The sequence below is a fragment of the Gouania willdenowi genome, chromosome 2 (assembly GCF_900634775.1).
Source record: "Gouania willdenowi chromosome 2, fGouWil2.1, whole genome shotgun sequence".
In the NCBI taxonomy this organism is placed as follows: domain Eukaryota; kingdom Metazoa; phylum Chordata; class Actinopteri; order Blenniiformes; family Gobiesocidae; genus Gouania; species Gouania willdenowi.
The window spans coordinates 6057784-6084583 of NC_041045.1; the positions used below are offsets into that span (position 1 = coordinate 6057784).

The 26800-nt window shown below is 43.4% G+C and overlaps 1 protein-coding gene across 2 annotated transcripts in view; it reads left to right on the top strand.

Annotated features, from left to right (window-relative positions):
- The first annotated feature begins 1530 nt into the window (after positions 1-1530).
- Positions 1531-26800, top strand: part of nrp2a (neuropilin 2a) — a 59318-nt gene continuing 34048 nt past the window's right edge. For both annotated transcript variants that reach the window (XM_028470484.1, XM_028470491.1), the window contains exons 1-3: positions 1531-2281; positions 9549-9726; positions 19721-19902. In XM_028470484.1, coding sequence (XP_028326285.1) covers positions 2206-2281; positions 9549-9726; positions 19721-19902 — 436 coding nt within the window. In that variant the 5' untranslated portion in view covers positions 1531-2205. The remainder of the gene's footprint in view (positions 2282-9548; positions 9727-19720; positions 19903-26800) is intronic.

Here is a 26800-nt window from a genome sequence, read left to right on the forward strand (position 1 = left end):
CTCTTCCAAACTTGACTGTTTTTTCCTTCTGAACACATTACGTTTTTGGCAATAGATTGCAGCAGCGTGTTTTTGAGCTAAAAACGAAAGAATGTCTTTGTTATTAAACCCAATCTGCTGTTTGTTATCATATGGTGAATTAGCCCTCGTCAGCTTCCGTAGATTTGACGTCATTAGCAGACCTTCAACTTTCATCACAATATTTTGAGGTTATTTTCAAAATTTAGACTTTAGTCTCGTTTTTCAACTTTATTCTGGACATTTCGACTTTATTCTCAACATTATGACTTCATTCTGGACATTTCGACTTTATTGTGGATATTACGACTTTTTTGTTGACATTTTTACTTTATTCTTGACATTTTTACTTTATTCTTGACATTTTGACTTCATTCTTTGACATTTCGACTTTATTCTGGACATTTCGACTTTATTCTGGACATTTCGACTTTATTGTGGACATTACGACTTTTTTGTTGACATTTTTACTTTATTCTTGACATTTTTACTTTATTCTTGACATTTTGACTTCATTCTTTGACATTTAGACTTTATTCTGGACATTTCGACTTTATTCTGGACATTTCGACTTTATTCTGGACATTTCGACTTCATTCTGGACATTTCGACTTTATTCTGGACATTTCGACTTTATTCTGGACATTTCGACTTCATTCTGGACATTTCGACTTTATTCTGGACATTTCGACTTTATTCTGGACATTTCGACTTTATTGTGGACATTTCGACTTTATTCTGGACATTTCGACTTTATTGTGGACATTACGACTTTTTTGTTGACATTTTTACTTTATTCTTGACATTTTTACTTTATTCTTGACATTTTGACTTCATTCTTTGACATTTAGACTTTATTCTGGACATTTCGACTTTATTCTGGACATTTCGACTTCATTCTGGACATTTCGACTTTATTCTGGACATTTCGACTTTATTCTGGACATTTCGACTTCATTCTGGACATTTCGACTTTATTCTGGACATTTCGACTTCATTCTGGACATTTCGACTTTATTGTGGACATTACGACTTTTTTGTTGACATTTTTACTTTATTCTCGACATTTTGACTTCATTGGTTGACATTTAGTCTTTATTCTGGACATTTCGACTTTATTGTGGACATTTTTACTTTATTCTGGACATTTAGACTTTATTCTTGACATTTCGAGTTTATTCTTGATTTGCCCAAAATTATTTTCTTCATCAAAATTGGCCCTTATCCGCTTCTGTAGTTTCCTTCTGTTGGCCTGTTCCCCTTTCCACAGACCCTGGAGGAGCAGCGTTCTCTGGTTTACTATTACAATGTGGGCTTATCTCTGTTTTATCTGGGATGTCTTTGGAAAGGATGGATCTGTTTGTGTGTGTGTGAGAGAGAGAGAGAGAGAGAGGGAAATAGAGAGAGCTGTAGGGGTACATCCCCCCTCCCTAATCAGTGACCAACGGGAGGGGGCGGAGCTGAGACGCAATGACTGTAACGCGATAGCTGCTCAGCTCAAAAGCGCGATCACTCGCACACGTACACGCACACTCACACCTCGCTCACCAAACGCAGGGCGCACCTCCGGAGCGCAGGCTTCACATTGGACTCAGTGGAGAGACTGGCATGACATGCGCTGTTTTTTGGGGGGAATTTATTTCATATTTTGCTGTACTTTGCATTCATTTCTCTCCTGCTCGGGCGCCTCTGACACACAGGACAGTTGACATTCCGGTGGAGGTGTTTTTAAGGCTTGACACGCAGCGTTCAGCGGCGAGACGCTTGTGCGCAAAAGACACAGGGAAGGACGGAGAGAGAACCGGGGACTAGAAGCCTCTCCGCCGGACCTTGAAGCTCCGTTTGGCCGCTGTTCAGACTCTTTACAGCCCACGGATAGAACCACACGGCTCCCGGCTTGAGGAGCGCACGCAACAGCCGCTGCTTTTAGATGTTTTTTTCTTGACATTATCTCCAAAAAATGGACCGCGCTGAGAAAAGAACTTCTCACTGACATGTAGTGGGCACACATTTCCCACCGTCAATGGTTTGGAAAAACTTGGGATTTTTCCTGAATTGTTTCTTTTTCTGCTGCCGGGGTTGTTGATCCAAAACGGGATCGTTTAGTGGGAACTGTAGTGTTCACGGACTTCCAAGTGGAAACAACTGCTACTTAAAGGCTTTCTGCTACTTTGCGCATCCTCCACGATGGATTTTGTGCCATCGGTAATTGGATTTTTAATGACAGTGTGTCATCTGGCGCTCAGAGCCACGGGCCAAGAGGGTAAGTTTGACTCACTTCTGGATGGATGCGGACGCACGCGCCGAACACACGGGATGTTCCTTTAACTTTTACAAATATGATTTTTAGTCTTTGCTTGTGTGTGTTTTTTTTTGTTTTGTTTTTTGCTTCAGTTAGAATCACAAGTTGTATTTTATAGTGTTCGTCAACATACAGCTGGAATCATTTGTTCCAAGCACGCGTTAGTAAATACACACTGTATGATAGAGCTGTGAGTGAGTTAATAAAGGTGTAAATGCTACGCTTAGTAAATGTGTTGAGGTAGTTGTAATGTGTATTCTTAACATTCCATAGTTATTTAAATGAGTCATATGCTTTGGAATCATTGCTTATTTGGTCTCCTTCTGCTTTCCCTTTCATATAATTATGTGTTTGATTAATAAACTGACACGTGAGGACATTTGAATGTAATTCGTGTTGATTTAGGGTTTAAGTATACATTAACTCTAAATTATCCGTGTCCAATTCCGTGCGTAAAAGCCGCCGTGTCAGTTTATCTTGCGGTTGATCACTTTCTTCTCTATCATATGTGGTGCTCTCTTTGGTTCCATCATTGGGGCCGTCGGGGCTTTCTGTGCACAGTGGAGGCACTTCTACGTCCGTGCGCTCATCCAGGATCGAGGGTAAAAACCGAGCCCGGGTTTGGATTGATCCAAAGCATTTTGGGGTTTGGGGTTCAGTGCGCAGTCCATGGTTTGGATCTACCAGATCATTTATTTCTGTGCGAGCGAACACGAGAGCGTGTTTGTGAGGAAGTCACCAACATGGGGAGAAGACTTGGATCAGCTCTGCACATGCTTTACCATCAATCCCAGTGACGCCAGTGCCGTTGTTCTCCTCAGACTTTTTTTTTTTAGTTGATTCTTGTGACTTTATGAACGAACGCGCGTCGCCAGGCCCGTGCGCGACTTTTACGCACAAGCTTAATGTGAATAACACGCCCTTTCTCTGTGTATATGTAGATCATTTATAGGCACTCACGTGACAATTGCATCATTATGTCTATCTTGGAGCTATTTGAATAAAATAGATAAGACTGGATCATGTTATTGGCGTTCACTGTAGGAAATAGGCAGAGTAGGAGCTGTTCATGATCACATGATGAATATTTGTCTTCACTGCACAACAAGGAGAGCTCTCTCTCTCTCTCTTTAGAAGTGTGTGTGTGTGTGTGTGTGTGTGTGTTGCTGGCTGCCCGTGTACCCAATAGATCAGAGACAGATGTGGGCCTCTTGGCAGTCATCAGGAAGCAAGAAGCTAGATCTCCCCTGCTCTCTCTCTCTCTCTCTCTCTCCCTCTCTCTCTCTCCTTTTCCCCTGCCAAGACACTGCACCACATGTCTTTGCCTCCAAGCTCTCCCCAAGAGCCACATTACACACAGATGCCAAAAGGAAGGAGGCTGACGGTGAACAGACACATCAGAGAAGCAGCGAATGGACAGAGGTTGATGTTCAGACAGAAGTCGTGCCATCGCATGGTCGTACGATACAAAGGGAAACAAGGGAGAGGCTCAGAGTAGGAATCGGGGGGAGAGTATTGTCCGTCTGATGATTGTGAGCGGAAAGGGCAACTTCAAAGCAGGCAGAGGTCACGGTGTTAAAATGGCACTGAACAGAAAGGGGAGCAGATCACAGCTCGGGCTTATGAAGTGACACCTTCATCTTGGGTGACACAGCTCCTCCTAAAGTGGAGCACAATCAGCCCAAGACTCTAAGGTTAAGATTAAAGCGGTGCAGTTCAGAGCCTTGATGAGAGAAATACACTGACGTCACTTAGGAATTGAGAGCTCCACAAGTTTAAATTTGCTTTCTTGATTCAATGTTTTCGTTATATCAGATTCAAGCTCTGCCAATAGGGTTAAAAGATAGATGGTGTTAATATGGCAGCACTGTAATCCCTCTCATTTGACTCACTGACATGGACATTAATTACGTTTTACCACAAGCATTAATATTCAAGCCATTGAGCAGCTCATTTGCATGTTTATTGAGTGGGTGGCTTTGCTCTCCTCCACCTATCCTATCAAGTTTTCCCAGAGTTTGATTACCAACCTGTTTAATCATTACCCAGGTTGTCAAACTTTGCTGTTATGCCTTTCTGTTTTCCCCGTTGCCCTCTCTCTCTTTTCCCTCACCTTTTATTTATTTGCATTTCTTTGTGTTTTAATCGGCCTGGGCCTCGGAGGGATCAGATGCAAACACAAGGTCAGCTATTAGCATTCATAGCCCAGGACAAACAAAGCAGCCCGTTCAATACTAGTCAGGTATGAGAGTCACAGGCTCCCACGAAGCCCCGCAACAGCCGGCCGCACTCAGGGTGAAATTAAAAACAAGACCCCCATAAATAAGAAAAGAGCTGGCTTTTTCTCTCTGTCACATTTGCCTTACAGGGTGGTGGGTGGGGGTCTTAACGGGTGCTCAGGGACAGCTTAGATGGAAGCTGGAGGGGATTCGTATTGTCAAGAGGCAAAGCATTTAGAATTAACTGGGATTCAAAAGCGTGAATAAAGAAGGCGAAGGTGGATTGGAAACAAAAAGGCTTCTTTTTATTTGAAGCACCATTACTCACGTGAGAAGGACTTTTGGAGGAAGTCAGATCCACTGACTGATCCAAGAATCAAAGCTTTTCATTGCAGATCTAAGCTTTGTCTTTTAGAAACATACAAACTTTGTTTGAACAGAATAGCCTTGAATGTCCAGAGGAAGGAGAATGAGATGTGATACTGCAGACAGGTAGTGTTTAGGATTAGACACACACCATTACACACCCCACTCTTTTCCTGCAACCATCTGTTTACCAAATTGATCCATTGAACCATTGATCATGATGGCCAGATCTGCATTTAGCTGATTATCCTGTTAGGGAGGGAGGAGCAGGGAAAGGAGCAAGAGGGGGGGGGGGCTGGGAGAGGAAAAGAGGATTTCAGGATATTATCTGCTTTTGATGTGGCTATTGTGAGCTGGTAAAAGGAAAATCCTCCTTTAAACACACTTAAGTCACTTTAACAAAAGGCAGCTGTCGGCTGCATTCCTGAAGCTGATGCAGATGTTTGTGGGGAGGCATAAATCTATCGCTGATTAGCTTTCAATAAAATCTAAAGGGGAAACATCAGCAACAGCGTGTGTAGATAAGATACTCCATTAACGTCTCAAAAGGGATTTTCTTCAATCCGGCAGCACAAAAAGAGGGAAGAAGCACATAGTCCATATTTAGAATACACATGCAAGTTAATGAAGAGTATTTACTAGAATAAAAGGGGGGCATGTATGGATCACAAATGAGATGATTTTGATTCATTTTGCTGTCTGGGTCCAAAATCAGACTGAATGCAAATGAAATCAAAGCTTCATTTGCAGACAATTCATTACATTACATTACATTCACATTTTGTTTTCATTTTACAGTTTGAAAAACGTCGCCTGTTTTCCTACAAATGTGTTAAAGCTTGAGGCGAAATGAAGCTTTTTCCCTTTGCTGCTCCTCTGGTCCTTTTTCTGGTGTGGAATGGGTGAGATTAAATCCAGTCACAGACAACAACGTGCGCTGCTCCTGACTGAATGGATGAGTGCGGCCCTCCCTCACTCTGGGTGATAGCACTTTTTAATTAAGGTGGGAAAGCAGGGAGGGAGGGAGGGAGGGAGGGAGGGAATAGGCAAAGGAAGAAGACAACAGGAATGATGGCGGGATTTATCAGCGCCTCCCCTCACAGTTTATATCGTAGCGTGACGCCATGCTTCCTTGATAAGGCAGCTAATAGAAATAAGGGCACACACACACACACATGCACACACACACACAGAGAGAGAGAGGGAGCAGAATGTGAGCAAAGACATGCAGACATATGCACATTTTCCCAGATAATGAAGATAAAGGCACTCACAGCGGGTACAAAGACATCTCTTGGTTGGACTTGATTAGGACTGACTGTAAGGGAGTGAATCTGCTTCAGGGGGAGCGCCACTGTTCTCGTGCACGGGTGGGTGTTGGTCCGGATGTGTTCAGACTAGAGTTGGCTGCATGTTTTCAGTGTCTGGACCTGCACAGTGACACCTTCAGAGTGTTTGTGGATGGAACATTTTCTGCTTCTGAATGAAATGTGTTCCTGTTGCATGTAGGGGGGTGCGTTGCCATGAATCTGGCGATACAATTTACGATTCGCGTTTCACGATGCGATATACACCCCGATACTGAACAATACGATATGCATCGCAAGATCATTAACTGCACATTTCATCTTTACAAGAACAAAATGGTATGAAATGCAATGGTATGAGAACAAGTAAATGTAACTAACTGTAATTCAAGTACCAATATGAAAACAAGTGGTGTGGTTATCAAACTGTCAAATGACATTTTACAAAAAAAGTAAAACATTTGCTTCGACGACAGATTGTGATGCTGTTAAGTTGTTAAATTCTTTAAATTAATAAAAAAAGGTAACTACATACATCTATGTTTTATGTAAATAAAGTGCAGTCAACTTCCAAGCTAAAATGCATTGAGTCGTGAGGTAGTTAAACAACACCGAGTGATTGGGCATATACGTTAGCGCAATTAAATGGTTTTTTGTTAAAGAACATGATTTAATTTTTTAAATTGATTTTGCCATTTTTTGGATTCATGCAATAATCGCGCGGTGAAATATCGTGATATATATATATATATATATATATTTTTTTTTTTTTTTCTTAAACCCTTAGTTGCATGGAATGGTTTGATGTTGCTGCGTTGCTTGTATTATTATTATTATTATCAATATTTCCACCTCCATCATCTCTGTGACTATTCCTCTCATCCATCCACCTTCCTTCCTCATCATCATCCTCGTTATTCTCCTCCTTTCTCTCCTTCTGCTCCTAATCCTCTCTCTATTCCCACTCCCTCACTTCTCTCCAGACTCTTCTTCTTCTTCTTTTTCCTCTTCATCCTCTTCCTCTTCCTCAGAGGCCCGAATGGGCAGCTCGGGGGGGGAAAAAGTGTTGAGGCTGCAGGATTCTTCCCAAATGGCTTAATCTGCTGAGGCTTGGTGTGCTGATAGCCTCCTGCTCACCATCCCCTCTATTGGCTTCCCAACAATGACTGCCTGTCTGCACAGCCGTGGCAGATAAAGAGATGTCTGTGTGTGTGTGTGTGTGTGTGTGTGAGAGTTAATGTGTCTGTCAGTGTGTGGTACCCTCCCTATCCTTTCGAAAGATGTCAGTTTTCTGCCTGAGATTCACTGGCCTCCTGCATGTTGTTAGGCGTGTGTGTAGGTGGCCATTCAAACGGGATGTAACCGCACCTGATACGTGTGTGTGTGTGTGTGTTTACATGCATGCATGCGGGCGACTGGTGTCACACACACTCCCATGAAATCCCCAGCAGCTGCGTGCGCCTGATGTGCCAGCGTGGGCGTTGCTACTCTCCAGTAACAAAGTGAGGAAGCCATCGCTGCTCTATCAAATGTCAGGGAATCTTAAGTGTGCCTTTTAAGCACAATAGGCGGTGGAAATGTCAACACTTGAAGGGTCTATTACACTTCAAGCCTTTGGTGTCCTTTTTTTTTTTCTTTGTCGCCTGCTTCCTATTGACGTTCTTCAAGGATATGAAGGAAACAAAATGAAAAAAATCAACTCATTTGTGTCAAGAATGGATTCAGTTCAGTAGCAGAGTGGTTAAGCCAGACCTGGGCATCTAGTGGCCCTCGGTGTAATTTTGTGTGGCCCCCAAAGTAAATGTACGAAATGACAGGAAATTACACAAAACAAAAGCAAGACTATGTTAAAAAAATACAAAGAATTACAACATTGCATTAAAAGACAAGTAAAACAAAGAATGTACTCCAAAAACACACAAAACTACTTCAAAAATGAACAAAATGACAACAGTGATACACAAAATTACTCCAAATAGCACAAAACGACAAGAAAAATACACAAAAAGACAAAAAAAAATATATACAAAATGACAGAAAATGACAACAAAAGTACACAAAAAGGCTAGAAAAACACAATAAAATCCTCCACAAACCCACAGAACTAACAAACAAGCAAAACAACAATAGAAATCCACAAAAATTACTCCAAAAAACACAAAATGATAACACAAATGTGCAATATGACTTCAAAAACACATTTTACAGGAAAAATACACAATAGGACAACATAGATGCAGTCGTAACAAGCAAGTCAACAACAAACATACTGTACGTATACAGAATGACAGAAAAACACACAAAATGACTATAAAAACTCTTTGTTCTTTCCTGTGTAACACTCTGATTGGTCGTTATTCTAAATGCTGACATGAATGTTGATAATGTGAACCTTTGATCAAACAAAAACATTTGGGGGGCATTAAGCCCACCATCTGGTTACAGTAGTCGACAGTAAGAAACGTCTCGGTTGCTTGTTTTGCAGTTTTTTTTATCCTCTGTAGTGTTATCCAATCTCGTCAACAAACACGAGCCACAATATTAAAGAAGCATCAGGTTTATTATCATGGAATTTGTTGAAGATGCCATCATGGCATTGGCAAACATGTGATGAACACACATACACACCCCTGCTGTCGTCATGGAGAACACGCTTCACTTATGCTGCACGCAGTAATAATAATTCCTGCAAATCGAATGTAATAAAGGAGGCGCTACGCCCCACGGTGCGTGCGTGTCCCTATTGTGCGTGTGTGTGCACGTGGGTTTATACGCATGGCGTGTTTGTGGGAGATAACGCAAAACGTAAGTAGCTCTGAGTTTGAGCAGAGAATAGGGCCTTTGTGGCAACGTTAGTTTCTCATTACAGAATCGGGGTGACCCCCCAACACCAGAACCCCGCTAGACAGAGTGTCTGCGTGTCACTTCCTGCTTAAGCCTTCCGAGCGACGCCATTGGCAGGCTATTGTTCCTGGGAGAGCGCGATAGGATCAGGGAATGTGTTCTAATGTTTGCAGATTGGTTTGCTGGAGCAACAATTACACTCTGAGGAAAACTCCCAACGGGGGGGGGAGGAGATAAGAGCCTGGGTGTGTACGAGGGGTGAAAAAGAAAGCCTCTGTGTGTCCCTGTGCACACGTGCGTGTGTGTGTGTGTGCGCTCACCAAAGACAGCCATGATGATGGTCTTTTATTGTAATAATAGCTTAACCATGTGGTCTCACAGTAGGGAAGTTTTTATGCATATCCTGCAAACAGACGATATACGATGCAATTATAAATGATCTTTTTTTGTTTTCAGTCCTAATAACTGTTGATTCTTCCTTTTGTGCTACAGCAGCAGAATGCGGTGGAGTGTTAGATGCCAGCGAGGCCGGTTACATCACCTCCCCTGGTTACCCGCTGGAGTACCCGCCCCACCAGAACTGCCACTGGCTCATCACGGCACCAGAGCCCTCGCAGCGCATCGTCCTCAACTTCAACCCTCACTTTGAGATCGAGAGACTCGACTGCAAGTAAGATGCTGAAGGGAGGGAGGCGGGGCTTACTCGTGGGGCACCGTTAGTGTGGCTGGAGGATGATTTGAGCTGGCATTTCCATTAGTGTGCTGCCGAAGCTTTTGTTTCTCAAATAAGTCGCTTCCCGTTGAAGCGCAGAGATTTTAACATGTTGTCATAATTCACCTCAGACGGCTGACACGTTTTCTACAGTTTGATCACAAACAGCTGGATTGCAAAATAAATTCTGGATTTATACATAAGGCTGTCATTATTATGGCACCTGTCATTAGCATAATAAGGTGTCACGAAGGCTGTCGATAAGTGTCGGGGTGTCAAACTCATTTTAGTTCAGGGGCAGTTTGGTCTCAATTGGGCCACAGATTTTAAATGAGGAAAACGTGTTATTTCAACATTATTTTGTCCTTGTTTGCACTTCCACATATACATAGAATAGAAAATATGTACGTGTGATAGATATCAGTCCCAACATGATGTTCACTTTAAATTTCCTAGATTTTACAACCAATTTCTATTTATTTAAGGGAAATATTATGGAATAATTTGAAAAAAAAATTAAGGATTTTGTAAGAATTTTGAATTTTTCAACAGTTTAACATTAAAAATGGCTGCCATCATGTGATACAAGCACCAGGAAAACTGTGAGTTTCATTTACACAATGGTTTACGTTTTACTTTCTCCTGCGGGCCGAAATTGGATGATCTAAAGGGCCGGATTTGGCCCCCGGGCCATGAGTTTGACACAGTGCCCTAACTCCTAAACCTATCTACCTATTTTCTATCTAACTAGGGAGTCTTAAAACTCTCCGGGGGGGTCTCATTGAGAATAAACATTCCTCTACCTAACCCTGACCCCACTAGATCCCTCCACCTAACCCAAAAAATGCCAACATAGCTCCAAAAGTGAACGACACCTTATTAATGCTAATTACAGAGAATGACAGCGTAATGTCAGCCTTATGTATAAAACTTTAAGTCTCTCTGTAAAACAGCCTCCATTCAGTCGATCTTTTTATCTGTGATAGAGAATTGCGTATCAACTCACACACCTCTAATAAAGGTGAGGTGCCTGGCTCCAGGGCACATCAGAAGAGCTGAGATGCTTGTTTTTATAGTTTCCATTGCACACTCAGAAGCTTTTCTGTTCACATGCTGTGGACAGATGAGCAAAGCAAGTTGTGGAAAGAATGATTCAAGCAGTTCAATTAATCAATGTGTTTCCTGCACTGGTCAGACTGATGACACATGACACAGGAGGAGGTCGTGTGCTTTGGAATATTCTCTATTCCTTCACCTTTATTCATTCCAGCCCGTCTGACGTTATCGTTTCTGTACGAAGCACAAATCCCCTCCATCTGATAATCAAATGCCAAGAAAGATCAGAAAATCTGTGTCTGCGTTTGGAAATGCAATAGAGGGAGGATGACAAGGCGGAGAGGAATCATGATGTGTTTTTGAAGTTGTATTTTTTTGAAGGGAAGTTGGTGGGAAAAGGCAAAAGAAGAGGAAAATGAGACCCAGCTGTTTAATTGGTCAGCTTCCTTTCTCACAGATCATATGCTCCTCCAAGACATGTTTTCCTCTTTTGTTTAACCCAGTTTGATGCAGCCAAGTCAGAGAAATCAAATCATTTATGTTGCTCTGCAAATTAAAATATCGTTCATCGAGCTGGGCACTTCTTTTTTTCGTTCCCACGCAGCATTTCTGGGTCAGGAATACATCCTTGCATTGATTGTTCTTCTTTTTCACGCTCACTTTCTCGTAAATTGTTGCAGAATTATCTTCCTCCTGCATCGTGTGCATGTGTTTGTGTGTCTGCCTTTGCCTCGGCCTCACAGTGTCAGCGCCGTAGCTCGCTGCCCTTCAGAGCTCAGCTGTTGATAGGCTGTGTGTCAAGCAGCGTCTCACAGCCAAAGGCGAGCAGGGCAGGAGGAGGCAGCGCCGACAACTGAGCAGCTCCCTTATTTCTGCACTCAGAGGATGGCGGCTGCTGCTGTTGTTGTTGTTGTTGCTGTTGCTTTTTTTTTGGGTCGACTATATTTGCTTGAAGGGATGAAGGCCTTTGCCTGCCCTTTAACCCACACTCCCACTTTCAGTCTCCCTTCACGGTGCATGTATGTGTGAGTGCACATGATGAATAGCCAGCGAGCGTGGGTGGGCGTCTAGGTGAGTAACTGCCAACATGTGGCTTCAGAAAGGTGAGGTCAGCTTCTGTCTGTTCTGCCCTGAAGCTGACTTTCCTTTGATTTTGTTATGTTTCACCAAACTTTATGGACCAATATTCATGGCAGCAAAAACACATGGAGAAAAACAAGCCATAGTTGGCCACGGTTACGTGATCTTTTTTTAAATTCAGAATTAAAATGTTCTGCCTCTAGGAATGGGCGATATGGGCCAAACTTCATATTTTGATATTTTTTTTCAAAATGGTGATATACAATAGAGATCTGGATCATTTTAATTTAAATAAAGTCGTACCAGAAAGAGAATTAAAATTTAAGTTTGCTAATGCAAAATGTCACACAGGCACATTTATTAACAAACAGCTGCAGAATATGAGCCACTTTAGTCTTTTTCTCCACAAAGGGACAGCACGTGTGAGTGAGTTTTAGCGTGTGGCTTGTTTAGGCGAAGGTCTTGGTGAGGACACTCAGAAATCCATCTAACTGTTCTTATTATGATAGCAGAGACTCTTAAAAGTAGTATTTTAATACAAAAAAAATAAAAATAAAAATCAATAAATGTGATATTGCAATTTCAGGAAAAAACACAACAAACCTTTTCTTTTCACCTACAACATAAAAGACCACGAAATATATACTATATTCATTATATTCATGTCTTTTAAGGCTCTTATTAGATCAATAGTCTCGGTTTGAGCCTCGCTTGCTTTGGGCGGCCATCTTGGATTATGTTGTCACCAGCACGTCACCACAACTGGATGATCAGCAATAATTTAAAGCGGAATTAAGCGTATACAAGATTAGTAGAAGTATTCCATTCGGAATTAAAATCAGAATGAACCAGCCACCCACCTAATATGTATTTAAGTTTAATTCTGAATGGTCGTTTTCATTCAGAATGAAGTGTTTACAAGGTCACTTTAAAGAGGATTTAACTTTCATTCTGAATTAAAGGGGAATTAAAGATCCCCTTGCTCTCTCTTTCACTCCTGTAGCTCTGTTTCAGGCTAAGATTTGGCACAGCAATGTGCGGGAGTGAGATTTTTGCGTGTTTCCACGCTCCTCCACGATGTGAGGCTGAGCCACAGCGGTGCGGAGATGGTGAGCTCAGATTCTTGGTCAGGGTTTGAAAATCCGCAAAGACAGCTTGGATTATGTCGAGAGCTGTGCTCCCTGCGACATATGTCTGAAGTGCTGATGATGGGGAAAAAAAAAATATATATATATATACTGTATATACTGTATATATAAGTATATAAACACTGGCAAAAATACGGTAACTAATAGTAAAAAGGAACACGTGTTTTTTTAGTGGTTCTGCTTTAAACTTAAGTACATTACGTCTAAGCTAAGGCATGTAGCCATTCTGTCTGCTCCCCTGGGAACTTTAAGCCTTTATAAAATGAAGAAAAGTGCTTGGTCAGTCCAAGCAAGAGGTCTTAACTTCATCTATAATATCTCATCCAAGCTGTTCTTCTTCTTCTTCTTCTTCTTCTTCTTCTTCTTCTTCTTCTTCTTCTTCTTCTTCTTCCCCCTCAGCCGGTTCAAACGGTCACAGCTAGAAAGGTGTAACGTAGCTAAACCATGGCTCTGCTGCAGCAATCAACCGGGCGGTTTTATGCAGGTGCTCCACGTCTGAGGTGGCACTTTAATTCAGGATTTCATTTCAGGGGGAGTCCGGCCACGTGCCAAATAGCTCTTACCTCCAGGCTGCGAGCCGATTGATGTGGGCTAAATGTAATAAAGGCTAGATGAAATATCAGGCCCATATCTCTAATGCAATCTGCCATCACCAAGCCCCAGGATGCTAGTGATACACCAGGAGCTGCAGAACACACAGAGGGAGAGAGAGAGGAAGGAAGGGGTGGGAAGATTGAGGTGGCAATGTTCTGCTTTTTATTTTTATGTTCTTCTATTTTCCAGATGCATCTCCTTTCTTTCTTTCCTCTCCTCCTTTCTACCTCCTGAGGCTGTTCGCTGCTGTTTTTACACACCTGACCTAAATCACTAAAACAGACTAAAGTCATATACAGACAAAAAAAACTATAGAAGTGCAAGAAAATCAATTTCTTCCACCTTTGTTGGTTTTATTTTCTCACTTTTATTCAGTGATTTGTTTTGAACGCAGCCCGAGGCGAAGGTTTTATGATCTGACTTTATAACTTCATGCACTTCCCTGCAGCTCTGTGACACGTAGGGTCACCAACACTTAGCAACAGCTCCCCCCACCAGCCTGCCTTTGCCTGATTCCAGCCCCCTAATACTCAAGGGGGAAGGGCAACCATGAGGTGTGGGATCAATGTCGGCGTTCAGCTCGTAATAGAAAATCTATAACTGATCAGGAAAAAGAATGAGAAGTGATGAAGAGGAGAAGGAGGATGGTTAAAAGGTGATGGCGGACATGGATAGAACTTCCCAGAGGTCACCACGCAAAGGGAGCTGTTCCGGATCCAATCTGTCAATATTTGGCATCTTGCCGACATTTAAGACCAGATCACGATCGTGTGTATGGGTGGTTATTATTAAAGCTGCCAGCGTATGATGACGATACGATGAGCAAACGACGGAGGAAAAGCAGCAGTTCTGCTATTGATCTCTCCTCTAGTGTAGCGTAGATATTCCACTTTACCAAAAGCTTCACACTGAACATGTTCAAGGTCTCTGTAAAGTTCATCGATTACAAGTTACAACTGTAATGAGCTGGAATCGTGTGGATGAAATGTGATAATCTGCGATTACTCCTTCGCGTACGCACGCACGCAGTGATAGAGGTGGATCAGAACGCGTCCAGGCGGACAGTCCTGGTCGTAGACAGCAGTTGCCTCCTGATGTTTCAGATCGATGCCAGGCCTTAGACGATCGGTGGTCAGCGGTTTGGCCCTGGTCGTCTGTAAGTATGAATGTGTGATGGACAGCTGGGGAGGGCAGGGATTCTGCAGGAGATATGGATGCAATTTGTTTTGGGGCTCGATTGAAGATGGCAGCCCTCTGTCGATCTGCAGGGATTTTGCTCGCAGCATCTTGTTAATATTTCAGAGGCACTTATGCTTTATTAGAGTTCCCTTTGAGGGCGGGGGAGTGGATGATGGTGTGCATGTGCAGGCTGGGTGTGTGTCTACCAGGGTTGGGGTCAATTCAATTTTTTCATTACTATTACATCTTCAATTATCCATGTTCAATTATGATTAAGGTTTTCCAATTGCAATTGTTATTTTTCAGCTGAAAGTCAATTACAAGTATGTTGAACTACGTTCGTATGTGTACGCCATAGAACTGTAACATGGTTCCCCAGTTTTGCCTTTAATTAAATTGGAAATGACAAGTTTTTTCAATATTGATTACAACAGCAACATGTTTTTTTTCCCAGTTACAATTACGTCATACTTGTAATTAATTATCAAATACACAATTACAATTATAATTGACCCCAACCCTGGTTGTCTACCGAGCACCATCTCCCATCCTCACATTCTGCTCCTGCAGAAAAAAACTCTCAATGGAAGCTGGAAAAGGCAGCAGACGGCTTTTCATTGTTACCAGATTGGGATCTAGTGAGTGTTTCTGGGGCTTCACAAGTGGAAAATAAGAAGAAGCTCAACACAACAAAGAGTAAAATCATTTCCACTGAAAGGCTACATGCCTCGTAGAGAAGAGCCAAGTTGGGTTTGCAGATTTCCAAGAGCAGCTGCTGCTCTTTATCAGCAAAAACACCCCAAAAAATGAGCCAAACATGATGCACACGCTGCAAATTATTTGCTAATCTTTATGTAATTCAGAAGTTTTCCAAAGAAAGCTGTATGTATTCAAGAAAGCCTGCAGATTAAACTGAACCAAAGACAATATTCCAAGCTGGCTATGAGCTGTGGAGAACTGCTTTGTGTATTTAAGAGACACTAGTGAGGACAGACCGATTCATTTTCTTTTAAAATATGAAAAATTATATCAAAACTGATCTTCAGGAAGCTCTCAAACTCATTATATTAAAAACACTGCATCACATGTTGGGGACTGAACATGTCACATTTCCCGTCTCTGCACACGACGACATTCGAGCAGCATGACCAAAATAACCACTGCCAAAAAAAGTGGCAAAGTTCAAGTCAAATCCTATAAATAGACATACAGTATATACACACTTGTACACATGGTGCATGTATGTTTGACTGTAGAGAGGTCCTACGCCCTGCAGGAAAACGCCCCAGGTCCCCAGCAAACAGCAAAGGTGTGAAAAGCAATTAGCTGCTTTGGCGCAGGGGGGGGTGATGTGATATATGAGCGCAGAGGAAGAGGAGACATGTCTGAACTGGTGCAGAATTACTGCCCCTTAAGGGTTTTTAGTTTCCTTAACCCTTCTCCCTCTGTTCCAACTACCCTCGGCAGGGGAAACGAGGGAGGGGGAGACCCCCGGTAATGTCTCCCTGAGCACTGGGGCCGCTCGTACACACAGATAGACAGACAGAAAGCTGGGGGCAGCAAATGGATGGTGTCTGACGGAAAGGGGGCGTTTGCATCAAAACAAGCCCTAATGGAATCTGGGTCTGGACAGGGGGCGGTCTGCTGGGACGTGTGTGGGTGGTTGTACTGTCTTCAGGCATCACCGGCGCCATTTTTGCGCATGTGTGAGCAGTGCGCCGTGTGTGAGCGTGTGCAATGTCCTGGAATGTGTTCATGTGTGTTTGAGAGAGAGAGAGAGAGAGAGAGACAGACGGTGGGCTCTCACACATCATGCATGTATTCATCAGAGCCTTGGGAGAGGCTGAGCGAGGCAGGTCAATAATCACATCTGAGGAACACTCACTCACAGACGCTAATCCACGACAGGAGAGCGGGAGACGGGTAGAGACCCACTCCAAAATCAATTAAAACCTAATTAGGCTCTCAGCTCCTCTGCACGACTTTTATCCTCAGTGTTGACGATACTACTGAGCATACACGCCCCGTCCATGTTTGTCCACTTGTGCATGAGGCTCTCTGTGCGTTTGTTGGCACTTGCTTGAGTGTGTGTGTGCGTGTTTTCCCTCAGTGACGCATGCGTGTGTCAATTACAGCCACGAGTGAACTCACTTAGGGATGACCACGGCTCGCTCAGAGTCACTGTCGGGAGCTTTGGCGCTAAAGCCTGTGCGATCGCCTCTGTAATGCAGGATTAGGAAGAAGACATGCATAAGACTATTGGTCAACAACATCTTTACTCACACACTCTAGCTCCTCAGGGTTAGCCATCGCATGCGTATGGGGATCAAACCTTATGTGTACAGGTGTTCATCAGTTTAGACTCACACAGGTAGAAAGTATTAAAAAAAGGGGAGTGAGACAGAATGGATGAGGCTGCAGATCATGCAAATAACTCAAAGTACTTGCTGTCAAGGAGGAAACCTAAAATGTCATGTTGTGCTCTTTCTTTCTTTGCTCTTTGTTTCAAATATCACTTTATTGCATCATTTTAGTTATGGTTATCTCGCATATTCTTCTTTATTTGAGGAAGTCATGTGCGAATAAACACCAAATTTCGCATTAAGGTCAAGTTCCGCCAGATCGCCTCAGCTGCAAAAACAACCCAATAGTCCTAAAGGTGGCGCTGAGAAAAGAAAAAAAATTACACACATTTTTAATTCACAACAAATCAACCATATGTGTTACAGATTTCCAACTTGCACCAAAAATGTCTCCCCAATACTGAAGGTATTTATTTATTTTTTTTACATTTTTTACATTCTAAAAACTGTAAAACCTATTAAACCTACTGTATCTCTTCCATCCACACAGATTTTTGATTTATCAAAAATTGAGCTTACAATGACTGCAAACGATAATGTAAACGTATACTTGGAAATTCTTGCAAATTTTTCTTTTCAATCATAAGACATGACAAAATCTTGGAGTCACTGTTGATGATGTTTGGAAAATATCTAAATTTTGTCTCAAATTATGCAATAAAATAAATGTATTTATTCCATTTCAATAAAAAAACATCATGCTAACAGTTGGATGACGTTTTGAAACGTGCGTTTTTCACTTATGGTGCCAATAAATGGTTTATAAAAATGAATTACCAATATCTCCATGCTGTCAAGCTGAAATATGTGTATTTTTGTATTTATAACTGCATTTTTGAATGCATTTGAAATCTGCCTTTGAACGCTAACAGCTGCTGTCGTGCACACAGGTGACTGACTTAGTTAATTAGTGAAGCTACAGGTGACATTTCCATGTGCTAATGAACTAGTTATGGATTATTTATGTGCTTGACTCATTTATTTACTGTCTAATCGCTGCAGCTGTAGTGTTAAACATCTGTACCGTGGAGTTGTCTCTATCTAATGAACTCCGTGACATGGAGCATCATCTCTCAAGCCTCGACTGATGAAAAAATGACTTCCTACACTTCCATTACAGCCTCAATGAGCTATTGTCACACTTTGGCACGCGTACAGGTAAGAATCAATCTAACCCAGATGAATGTGGCCTTAGCGCCAGTCCTCTGAGTAGCAATCAATACACTGAAGGAATGAGATAGCCCCGAAGAAAGGCTTAGCGACTGCTGTAAATCCAGGTTTTATTCCAAACCGTCTGTACAAAAGCATTTTCCTGGTCAGACGCAACAAAGAAACACAGATTGGTACGCCTCGACTTGTCACAATAATTTCAAAAATGGTGAAAAAGCAGTCGTTTTCATTGTGGAGGAGGCTGACTGTAAACGTGGCGATGACTCGTCAACATCAAGCATCACGTCACAGTAATTACACCGACAATAGGAGTCTTGTTTGTTCTCCCACCCCCCCTCCCTCCCTGTCACATAAACTAATTGGGGAGAGTGTGTTTCTTGTTAGTGTAGCTTCAGGCGTCCCACAGCGATGAGTTTGCATACGTCAGGGAACGAAGCATTAGGGGCGAGAAAAGACAAACGCGGGCGGATATTGTCGAGACCCAAAAAAAAAAGAGAATTAGTCACAGCTACGGAACTTAGATCACAGCAGCGCACATGTTTAGCAGAAAATTGCAGGTAGACACTGATTTTCAAGGCACAAAAGAGGTGGAAAATGGAGATCACTCAATTGGAATCAGTCAAGCTTTCTTTAAAACTGAGTGTGAAACAGGTAGACACAGTGAGTGTGTGATGCAGAGAGCCACAGTCAGCAGATATCACTCAACTGTCAGAAATTATAGCCCATAATGAGCCTTTTTGTCTTCGTGCTGGTGAATAATAACGTTAAAGGAATAACACACACACACACACGGCACTGAGCTAATTGTGAATCACCCAGGTGGGCTCTCTCTCTCTCTCTCTCTTTGTTCTTCCCACACACACGCACACACAAACCAGTCTGACAATCAGGAATTTGCTTTTTTTGGTTCAGGGTCAGTCTGCGGGTCAAAGGCCATGATGAGCTTAGAGCTCAAGCTCGTGGAAGCCAATGAACAGGGTCTCCTTACTCTCAGTCGGTCCTGGTGCTGCTCAAGTTCATTTCACGCTCACACCCCTCAGTGCTCACAGATCATTTCAACAAAGGTGGAGACGCTTCAGTCTCTGACACATTGTGCGGTAAATGCTTTGCTGTGTGTCTGAAGGCTTTGCTGAGCTGCTGCGTTGTGTGTTGTCCTGAGGATGAACTCTGATCGTAAGGACGTTTGCACCTGTCTGGTTTCTGTTAGCTTAGTTGCGTAACCCACAAACAATCCATCTAAGTTTATCTGCCTTCTGCTGCCCTCCTCGCTTTCACCCCCTACCCTCCAAAAGCCTTTGATGGGGATTCAACTCAACAAAACAACAACAAATTAATCTGGCCACTTCTCTTTTTTTCCCTCAGGTATGACTTCATTGAGATCCGCGATGGCGTTTCAGAAACGGCAGACGTTTTGGGGCGACACTGCAGCAACATCGCCCCAGCGCCCATCATCTCATCCGGGTCATCCCTCCAGATCCGATTCGTCTCCGACTACGCTCACCAGGGGGCGGGTTTCTCCCTGCGCTACGAGATTTTCAAAACAGGTCCGTTCTGTAATCTTTATTTTTTTCCTGGAAGTCTTTCTTTGTTTTTGTTAAACTTTATTAAAGGGAGAGTTTAAAAAGAGAGGGTTAGGGTTACACCTTAGTGGGGGTAAAGGAACAGGGGAGGGGGAGTTAAGGTGGGACAGTGGAAGGAGTATGGAAAGTAAGCAGTCAACTATTTTGGTTATGTTGTTTTGTTTTATTTTACGTCTTTTTTTCATCTTGTTTCCTGTCTGTGATTGTACATACCATCGTACCCATGTTGTTTGCATTTTTACCAAACCTTATATATTATAAATAAAATGGGGAAAGGGAATAGGGAAGAGGGAGTCAGGGTAGGTTAGAGTGCAATGTCATTACAGTTTATGTTTATTCAGTGGCAAATATTTCTAAAACTTTATATAAATAACAGATAAAGTATGAAGTTCATCCTGCACTCTGCTGCATGTAATAGTTTAGCTAATGATTTTGTCCCTTGTTGCTCTCCTGCTAATGGCTCGAAACCTGTAATCGCTCACCCCGATACTCGAACAGCAATTCAGCTCAGCGGACGCAGCCGAGCGTGTAAACAAAACTTCCAGAGAGCGAAGAAGTACAAAATTACTTTAATGCTGCCTGAAAGGATGTTAGGAATGCTTACTTAATTGAAGTGGGCTCCACTTCCCCCTGGGGAGAGACTGTAGAAGGATGATGGAGCGAGCTCCAGGTTGGACTGAAGGTTAAAGGTTTATGAGAATAGCCCGAGGAGGGGAGATTAATGGGGAGGAGTGTACGCCCCAAACGGAATTTTCCCCAAGTCACCAAGGTGCACAAGGTGAAGTGCACTCTCTCTGCAAGGTTAGGTCTATTTGTTTTGGTGTTGGGAGTGTTTGCGTGTGTGTAGTTGGAGAAAGAGAGATGAGGTGAGGCGGCCTTCGGGCGGCAGGATTTATAGTTCCTGCAGCTCAGCGGCTGATTGTCTTTGCAACGTTTTTAAACCGTTTTTAAAAGTTCACCGAGAGGCAGAAATGAAAACGTAAAGCTTGAGATCGTTTGATTTGGGTTTTAAAATGTGGAGAATCCCTCTTACCAAATGATAAGCTCCATTTATCGTCTCCTTCCTTAAAAGAATGTAAATTATGACCTAGATTTGCGGCTCAGCTCAGATTCCAAGGCCACCGACTCAAACCCCGACAATGCAATAGTGTCGATTACATCTCACACACACACACAGACAGCAGTCAGGCGGATTGGGATCTCACGGATGGAAATGCGGTTGCCATGGTTTTCACAAGATGATGGTATATATTCAGGAGGTATATGAGATTGTGTCACCGCGTGAACACTTGTAGGTGTCTGTTGGCTGCTTGTGTGGGCGGTTCCACTTGTGTGAGATTCTGCTTGTGTGCGCGTGCGTGTGCGTGTACGTGGGGGGAGAAAGATGGAGAGAAGGGAGAATGAAAATGTATTCAGGCTGTGTAATTGAGGCCATGTGTTAATGATGCTGTTTCCAGCGCCTGCACACTCTCATCATCTCTGTTTGTCTTACTGGGCCAGGCCAGGGCCACAGCTCACAACTTGTGACGCCTACACAAAAGTGTTTGTTTATCAGAGTAGAAGCGAGTGCACAATCATGTCTTTGGTTGCACTTTTTAGTGTAAGTTTATTCTGAGGCACTTTTTACTCTCAGCTCTCTGTGTGTGTGTCCCTTAAGGGTGCGCCCTGTCGGAGATAGAAATCAAAGCTGGGCTATTCCCACCACGCCACGTCTTGGAAATCTTAAGAAATCACTGGAAGAACGAATGATGCAGGGCTTTGTTTTTGTTTTGTTCTTTCAACCTTATTACATAAGCAGTGACTGTAACTGTGTGTGAGTTAATTATTTCAAGCCTCTATCCTGGAGCGTGGTTGACCATTTGCCCCAAAACAACGACCCTCCACCCCTTCCACATGATTGCATACCTACGTACATGCCTTCATCTCGTACAGTAAAAATCAACCCCCTCCCCCTTGTTGTTGTGGCCTACTTTGGTCCTACTCATGCGTGCTTAACCCCTCATTCACCCCCCCACGAAAGCACCCCCAACCATCCCTCATACACTTTCACCCACATGCTGTCACGTGCTAGTGATGCTGTTACCACGGCTACAGGGGGAAGACTTGTAAAAGAAGCCCTGTTTTTTTTACCCCACTTTCCCGAGCTTACCATTGGCGCCGCAAAGGCAGACGAGCGTCGCAGCCAATCCTGAGTCGAGACGGGCAGGAAGCACCTTAGGGCGTTGGGTCCCCGCCGTGACCGCTGGTGACCGCTGCCGCGTGCCATCTGCGGAGTGGCAGAGAGCGAATAAAGCCCAAGGCAGGAACCCCCCCGCCCCACTGAGCACCAGTCACAACATTGGCCGCGTTCACCGTTGTGATCCCATCGTGTTGATTAGACTCTTACATTTCTATCCGACTGAAGCATCCATGTCACCTACTTCAGGATTTATACTCAACTAATTAACTGGCAGAGGTGAATTCAATTCATGAATAAATAAAAATGAGCGCAGCGAGAGTTTAAGACCGAAAACAAGGCCCAGATAATAGGGATCAGTAACTACACAGATTGCGCAAACACAGCAGGGAACACTTTGAAATCTGCATTTTTCACGCTTATGATGAAAATAAGTCGATCACTGTGTTCCTTCCCCGGCACTAAACGGAGGCAGCAGCGTGAAACGTGACTTCCTCTCTGAAGAAGCTGCTCGGGGCTGATGCAGAGTCTCTGTGGGTCTGTGAAAGTGTCAAACCATAGCACGGCAGGAATGCTGTTTTCCTTTTTCTTGTTGTTCACCGTGTTGTTGTTCAGCGTCCTCCTCCTTCAGCGTAGCATGACTCTTTAGGTACACTTCACGCACACATACACACGATGCCACAGGAGGGATGTTCTTTAATAGAACGTCTCACCGACCTGAAGCAGGGTTACAAGGGAGATCAGTGCATGTCAGGGGACGAGGAGTGGATGTGTGTCAGACGGAGACAGGCAGGTCGAGAGTGCTTAGGTTTGCCCTCGGCCTGAGGACAGGAGGAGTGAGAGGGTGCCAGTCGAGATGGAGGCAGAAAAAGTGAATGAACAGACTCAGCAGCAGCAGGAGGAGGAGGAGGAGGAGGAGGAGGAGGGGATGGGGTTGCCCTGACACAACATGTGGAGCTGCTGCTACATCAGGCACTCAAGTGCAAGAGCTGAGTGCTTTCTACCCAGCAACGCGCCCTCTCGCCTCCCTCTTCCTCCATAACCTCCCAACTCAGACCAAATGGCAGCTTCTGGAGTAGTGGAAGTGCTTCAAACTGGCCTGCAAGCATGTGTGTGTGCGTGTGTGTGTGTGTGCGTGTGTGTGTGTGTGCGTGTGTGTGTGTGTGTGTGTGTGTGTGTGTGTGTGTGTGTGTGTGTGTGTGTGTGTGTGTGTGTGTGTGTGTGTGTGTGTGTGTGTGTGTGTGTGCGTGTGTGTGTGTGTGTGTGTGTGTGTGTGTGTGTGTGTGTGTGTGTGTGGCTCAGCGAAACACTTGTTTTCATCATGTGCATACACTGTGAAGTAATGAGTGCAGACAAAAAGGAAAGGCACTCGTGCATCGACAAAAATAGCGCGCGTGCACGCACTCGTGTGCACGGTGCACTGGCGTGTGCCGTGCACGCCAAGTGTGAAAGACAGGCTAAACACAGAGCGGTGCGCTCGGAGGCGATGGAGTCAAGCTGTGCTCAGATTGAAGTTCTCCAGCAGTACAGACAGCTTCACTGTGACCCAGTAAGAAACAAGGCCAGTGTGTTACTGGGTCCCACTCACACTGAGAAGATGTCACACGCAGAGCAACACATGTGGAGACAGCAAAAAGAAGGCATTTGAAGCACTGCTTTGTAAACTAACGTAATACAAAGAGTAGTTTTTTATTTACGGTTTAAGTGCTAGCACATTCCATCGCACGCACACAGAGAGTTAAGGTCAAGCGTTGATAGGATCGGGAGATATGGCCGTTCGCTTCCTGTAAATTACCATCATATTTCAACATGGCAAGTCGTAGGTCTGTGTGTGTGTGGGGGGGGGGAGGCGTGGGCAGCCCAGCTCTTGGCATCTACAGGGGGTTTGATATTGTGCAGCATGTGTGTGTGTGTGTAGGCGTCAACAGAAGAGGATGAATGCTGTTTTTAACGTGGGGGAAGATTCACACCCTGGCATCAACATCTTGATGCAACTGAAGTGGGTTACACGCACAAGGACTATGCATGAGAACTGCTTCTTAGAGACCAACGTGCTAAGATAAAATGAAACGAAGGCACACATGAAGATTAGAAAAAATTGAAAACCATTGATCTTCCTCCAAGATAGAAATATGGCTCCTACTCTGTAAAGTCAGGGAAAAAATCCAATACTCTAGCATGTCAGCCATGTTTGACATATTTCAACGTGCTGCAGTTGAACTCGGTTGAAATTGGACATCGGAATTTTTGACTCGGAAATACCAAGTTCCGAGTTGCTTGGAACGTCGGCTCGCTGAGATTGGCTGAGATTGGCTATATACCGTTCGGGAATCATCTGATTGTTTATCCCAACATCAGGATAATCTTATAAAACACTAGATTATCTGGCATTTGCCGTCCTTGGTTGGGAAGAGGGAAAACTTTGACAAAAAACATCCTTATTATGTGTGTGTGTGTGTGTGTGTGTGTGTTTTACCCCGCTTTACTCTCATATTTGACAATTGCGTTGATCATCAGATGAATACTAAACAAGAGGAATTTCAATATATTAAGGCTTTAAAAAGGAAAGATGGGGCAAAGACGACCCTGGAAGAAACAAATCACGTGGGAAGCCTTTTAGAAACAGGGAAAACAAAGTGAGAGGCCGGCGGTGCACATCTCCTTGTTTTTTCTCCTCATGTGCTGATCGGGGTCAGTTCTCTGCCATTAACCAAGTGTAGACAGGGGAGGGCCGGAGCAGCCAGCCGACCCCTCCGCTTTTACAGGGCTGCCTGATAATAAGCGCTGGTGCCTCGGAGGAATGCCTCTGAAGGAAGGCTCTGTTAAATGTGTCTGCGCTCTGAAAACCATCACCAATACGTCTCCGCTTATCAGACGCAGCCTGGCAGCTCTGTAAGACGTCGCCCGCGCGGCTGAATGCAACTCTGCTTCACACGTTTGAAACACACCAGCTGCTTCTCCCAGGAGCCTTTTCAACCTGGTCACTCTATCTGCTTCCCAACAAAAAGTCAACCATGGGAAAATACCACAAGGACGCTCCTCAGTTTCCTGATGCTCAGCTCGGAATACCAAGTGGCTTGGCTCAGGGAAATGTAATCAGATGTGTTTTTATGAGTCGAGCGGGTCAGAAGAAGCCGTGGTGTCCAGACTCGGTACATTTATAAATAACCACAAGAAAAGCAGCGATTGGAGTGCCAGCCATTGTTGGCTTTACTGCAGCCTACCAGTGGAGGTATTTCTAGCTTGTGCAGCTAAACAAAGATGTAATAAAAGTCTCTCAGCAACGTTATCACACGATTTGTTGCTGTGCCTGCAGTAAGAATAGAGTTGTTTGAGGAGAGAGTGCACATAACTGAGCCCATGTGTGTGCATGTCCTGGACCGTAAGAACACTCCTACTCTTATTGCTGTGCCAGTCCATAAACACCGTACAGTGACTCAGACTCCCCCGCGCACCGCAGAGCAGTGGCTGATGGGTAGATGATCTGAGGCGCACAGCTGCCGTCGCTCAAGGTGATCCGCCCAGGGCGCATAAATCTGCATCGCAAATGAGGAGCTGCCGCAACGGGCCCACTTAGAGCCATTACACAGTTTTAGTTAGTGTGTGTGTGTGTGTGTGTGTGTGAGAGTGAGAGACATGATATGCACTGAAGGTGGATAACGTTGATTACATTTGTTTTAGATGTTTGCAAACCATCTAAAGCAGCAAAAATATTTTCTGATGAGGTCACAACTACGCCGTGAAACAAAGTTTTATTCAAGGTTTCTGTTTGGATCTTCAGCTTGTCTTTATTGCTCGCAGATGTAATGATGGTTTCTTGGCATCCTCAGAAATACAAAGGCTCTGCAGCTTCTCCGGATAAAGAAACACCCACTTGAACATTTGCTCCCAGAGTATTTACTTCCTCTGTATCTGCGGTCACAAACCGTGTGTTAATGCGTCTTAGCACCATAACTACCGTATAGTCGAGCAGGCTGTCAGAGACAAACGACTCGCTGAAACACCCTCTGCAAGCCAGATGAGATGCCACGGCGTGATCAATTGCTCACGCCTCGTCTTCTCCCAACGTTTCTGAATATTTACCTCCGCCAAGGAGCTGATACTTTGACCATTTTATGTATTTATTTGTTTGTCTTCCATTATGTTTTGGAGGGAATCTGGACACAAAATAGAAATATTCCTGTCTCTCATCTTTAGTGGAATATAATAAAAAAAAAAAATCATATTTCTTTGGTTTGTAATTATATATTTGCAATAATACATTTAATTTAAAAATGCCTTTCTGACACTCAAGGCCACTTTAAAGATTGATTAAAACACAAAAATAACACAATAAATAAGTAAAAACAAAGAAATAAAATAAGAAAAAAACTGAAATTTTACTCAGTTGTCAGGTTGGTTCCTCAATTTCATTCAGATCAGACCTGGATTGCAAATCATCATTTTGGTGCCCACACATTTGGACCTACCTTATGGTTATTAATGGTCCTTTAAAGTTTTTTTTAATTTTTTTTTATTGAACTTTCTTACAGTACAAACAATACAGACAAAATACCATATCAAACTTAAACAAAATACAGACAGGAAGGACAGGAAAACAATTGTCAATCATTTTTAAGTCATAACCCAACTATATATCAGTAAGAAAATGAAGAAACAAACACAATATAATAAAGCATATACATT